The 3,830-nt window shown below is 38.1% G+C and overlaps 1 protein-coding gene across 1 annotated transcript in view; it reads right to left on the reverse strand.

Moving 5' to 3' along the window:
• Nucleotides 1-3,830, reverse strand: part of LOC107653127 (galactose-1-phosphate uridylyltransferase-like) — a 145,282-nt gene that overhangs the window by 49,127 nt on the left and 92,325 nt on the right. Inside the window, exon 9 of the mRNA XM_016439763.1 lies at nt 2,034-2,117. Within this exon, the coding sequence (XP_016295249.1) occupies nt 2,034-2,117 (84 nt within the window). The remainder of the gene's footprint in view (nt 1-2,033; nt 2,118-3,830) is intronic.

The following is a 3,830-nucleotide window of genomic DNA, read 5'->3' on the forward strand; positions in this document are numbered from 1 at the left end:
TTTTTTTTTTTTTTTGGCAGAACTCTTTTAATTATAAGCCTAAATTCAAACTATCCAACACTACTGCTCTTTACATTTCCAGCACAGAAAAGGTAGTTAAACTGCACATTAATTGACTGGACCAGTGTGTGAGGTCTCAGGTCTCGGACCTTGTTAACAAAGTCCTTTTACATATTCACTGATGGCAGAAGCATCTCGTTATCTCTCTCTTCCCTTTTAAATTCCCATATCGCTAATTGTAACAGCGAGGTGGAAGCTCGCGAACGCTTGGCTGCCTGGCAAATGCGAGCCAAATGAAGCGAATGAATCATTTACATGATGGATGCTCTCGCTGCTGATGCACTCTGGGTAAAACAACAGCCGTGCACGTCAGTGATGTAATCAATCCAGCAGAGCACCAGTGATTATATCATCATCAAATAATGAACATTGTGGGCATTAAGTGTAAGTTGTAATCCATGGAGGCGCAAGAGAGGATGGCAGAAAATCTGTTTCATTAAGCCGTTCCATAGAAACCGATGAGTCAATTCAAGACAGAGCATGCTGGGAAATGCTCAGCGCTACACCATGCATTGCAATAGGTCAGAGATTCGCAGGTTTACTGGCGACAAGTGTCAGATTTGTGGCCTGACAGTAACAGGCTATGAGAATCATCTGAGTGTGCAGCGGTCGGTCGGCTGAGGCCATAACGAGACTGGAGATGAAATTGGGCTCTGCGCCGCGTCCCGTGGCAGACTCTCAGCCGCTGCTCTGAGAAGGGCGTCCAGGGTCTAGAGCGCAGCATAACGTGTCAATCATTCTCTGCTAACATTGTTTCAACAGGCATGCAGCGATGCTTCACCACGAGCGACTCTTTGACAGTGAACGTGTGTGGCATGATGAGAATATATATGCAGTGTATTATATTCAGACTGATGACTACATATTCCAGTTTTCACAATTTTTCAGCTGTCTGTCTGTCTGTCTGTTTGTCTATCTCTCTGCCCATTCGTCCATTCATTCATCCATCCATCCATCCATCCATATTTATGTCTGTCTGTCTATCTATCTATCTATCTATCCTGAATAAGCTTCTTCAGTATGTGTACTTCAGTCACACCCTCCAGCATAACTGTGAGTTTACATTCTAACGAGACTGGAGATGAAATTGGGCTCTGCGCCGCGTCCCGTGGCAGACTCTCAGCCGCTGCTCTGAGAAGGGCGTCCAGGGTCTAGAGCGCAGCATAACGTGTCAATCATTCTCTGCTAACATTGTTTCAACAGGCATGCAGCGATGCTTCACCACGAGCGACTCTTTGACAGTGAACGTGTGTGGCATGATGAGAATATATATGCAGTGTATTATATTCAGACTGATGACTACATATTCCAGTTTTCACAATTTTTCAGCTGTCTGTCTGTCTGTCTGTTTGTCTATCTCTCTGCCCATTCGTCCATTCATTCATCCATCCATCCATCCATCCATATTTATGTCTGTCTGTCTATCTATCTATCTATCTATCCTGAATAAGCTTCTTCAGTATGTGTACTTCAGTCACACCCTCCAGCATAACTGTGAGTTTACATTCACAGCAGTGTTTTGAGAAGAGCATTCAACAGTAATCACCCAGAGAGTAATATTGCTTATGAATAATTCATCAGCCTCTGATGAGTCATGCCCGGATTTCCCATTATCAAGAAAAAAATATTTAAAGCATTTTTGCACTATTGAGTAAAGAGACATCAGAGAGCTTAATCCGCAAGCAATTTGTCAAACACCTCGACAGTTTTACTTGAGGCCACGAGTCATTTTAACATCCATTCTCGAACCGTTTTGCACAGCTGACATGGCAACACTGAACCGTAGACAATGCCACAAGTTACTGAGCAGAGGGCAATAAACAAGGAAGGGAGCATCTTTCCCGGCCTCCTTTTTATTGTTCTCCATAGAAACAAGACGAGTGGCAACACCTCCTGTATGTGGGGAAAAAGGCTCATTGCTGATTTTCCTCCACTTCTCCTCTATGATTGTAATATCAGATGCATTCTCTTACCGTGCCATCCCATTGAATAGGGGAAGGAGACCTCAAAGAGGTTGTCATATTTCGTCAGGAGTCTTTTCATTATGGATGCCAGACCTGCGGGAAAGGAAAGAGAGGTTCAACTGGGAAGAACTGACTTCAATTTTCCACCAATATTGCTTGGGTTTTATCCAGCCTGGTTTCATTACAGACGCCATGCACTTCACCCGAGCACCTTTCATGGCCAGGACCTGCATTAATTTTGTTTTTCAGCCAAACAAAACTAGACTCACAGACATAGCCACCAAAACTAAGATGGATGGTTTGCGTCTCCCTTGCTAAATAAAATGACAACATGTATCGTTTCAGAAAGAAGCGACCTTTTGACCGCTCCAGTCAGTAAAATGCATTTGTCCTTCAAGAGGGATTTATGATTTCAAGACATGCTGGTGAATACAAGCTTGTTTTTCCCAGGAAAACAACAGCTGCCTTGGTGATTTAAAAAATAATGACAGTAAAATCAGGGCTCAGATTTAATCAACTTTGATACTGGAACAGCTGAGCCAAAAAACAGCATCACACTTCTTGGTTTAACAAGTTAAAAGAAACCAAAGTTTGACAATATTTATTCTCAAGATGCTGCGTTTGGGTAGTTGCACCTTTATGGCATGATGTGGTTTAGTAGTCACAGATTTCTGTTTTCAACCCAAAGGATACAGGTTTAAAACGTTTGAAAACCGCTGATCATTTTGGTTCTTTGTGGTTGTGACCAGTGACCAGCGATGCAGAACACAGATGGAATCACAGAATCCAGACACAAAAACGGAAAATGTCACAGAATTTGGCAAATTTTGGGTGAATAAATATAAAAGTAGAGCTGTACACTGAATCAAATTGCAATATGGTGTTTTCTGTTATGCTAGTGTCTGTTAATATTAAAGCATAAAAAGACTACTATTTAAATATGAAGTCTGCATGTTCTGCATGTCTCTGTGTGAATGGTGTTTTTGTCAGTTATTCAAATATTTTCGTAAATTTAACTTTAATTGTGACAAATGTATTACTATTTTACAGTAGAAAGTACTTCTCAAAGTAATAAAAAAAATATTACAATTTTATTTAAGGAATATCACACAATTGTTCTTACATTAATTTTAACAGTAAAGCTCTGTTGTGCTGCACTTTGTTTGCCAGAAAAAAATATAAATAAATTGTACATTTTTTATTTGATTAAAAAGATTAATTAAATTATTATGTTTTATGCTTTCATTTGATGGGCACTGTTTTTGATAATAGATTTTTGTATTAAATTAATTTTAAAAATCCACAAAAAACTGACAAAAAAACAGACAGCACAGAATTTCTGAAAAGATCAAACATTTCATAGAGCTCTATTATTGCAAAAATTCAAATACATCTTTAAAGGGTTAACATTTTATAAATTCAATTGATTAGACATGCCTTTTGATAATTAAAATGTAATTAATCCATTAAAACAGAATCCAGAAATGATAGAATGAGGGGGGAAAAAAAATTTAAATTTAAAATTTAAATAAAATGGAATTAGGCAAAAAAAAAAAAAGAACATTCATAGGCTTCATAGGGCTTTTAAAAAATGTCATTTAAATGTCATTGTTTTTAACTTTGAATACATTGTTGTTGCATTGTTGTTATACAAGTTTCAGTATTTCAAATTAGACATGCTTATTGATTACTAATATTTAATTCAACCATTAAATCGGAATCCGGGGGGAAAAAATAATTTTGAAAAAAAAAAAAAACATTAAAAAAAAAAAAAAAAAAAAAAAATTTTCCATTCCCAAAACGGGG

This window comes from Sinocyclocheilus anshuiensis, unplaced genomic scaffold (assembly GCF_001515605.1).
Source record: "Sinocyclocheilus anshuiensis isolate Anshui unplaced genomic scaffold, SAMN03320099.WGS_v1.1 scaffold131, whole genome shotgun sequence".
In the NCBI taxonomy this organism is placed as follows: domain Eukaryota; kingdom Metazoa; phylum Chordata; class Actinopteri; order Cypriniformes; family Cyprinidae; genus Sinocyclocheilus; species Sinocyclocheilus anshuiensis.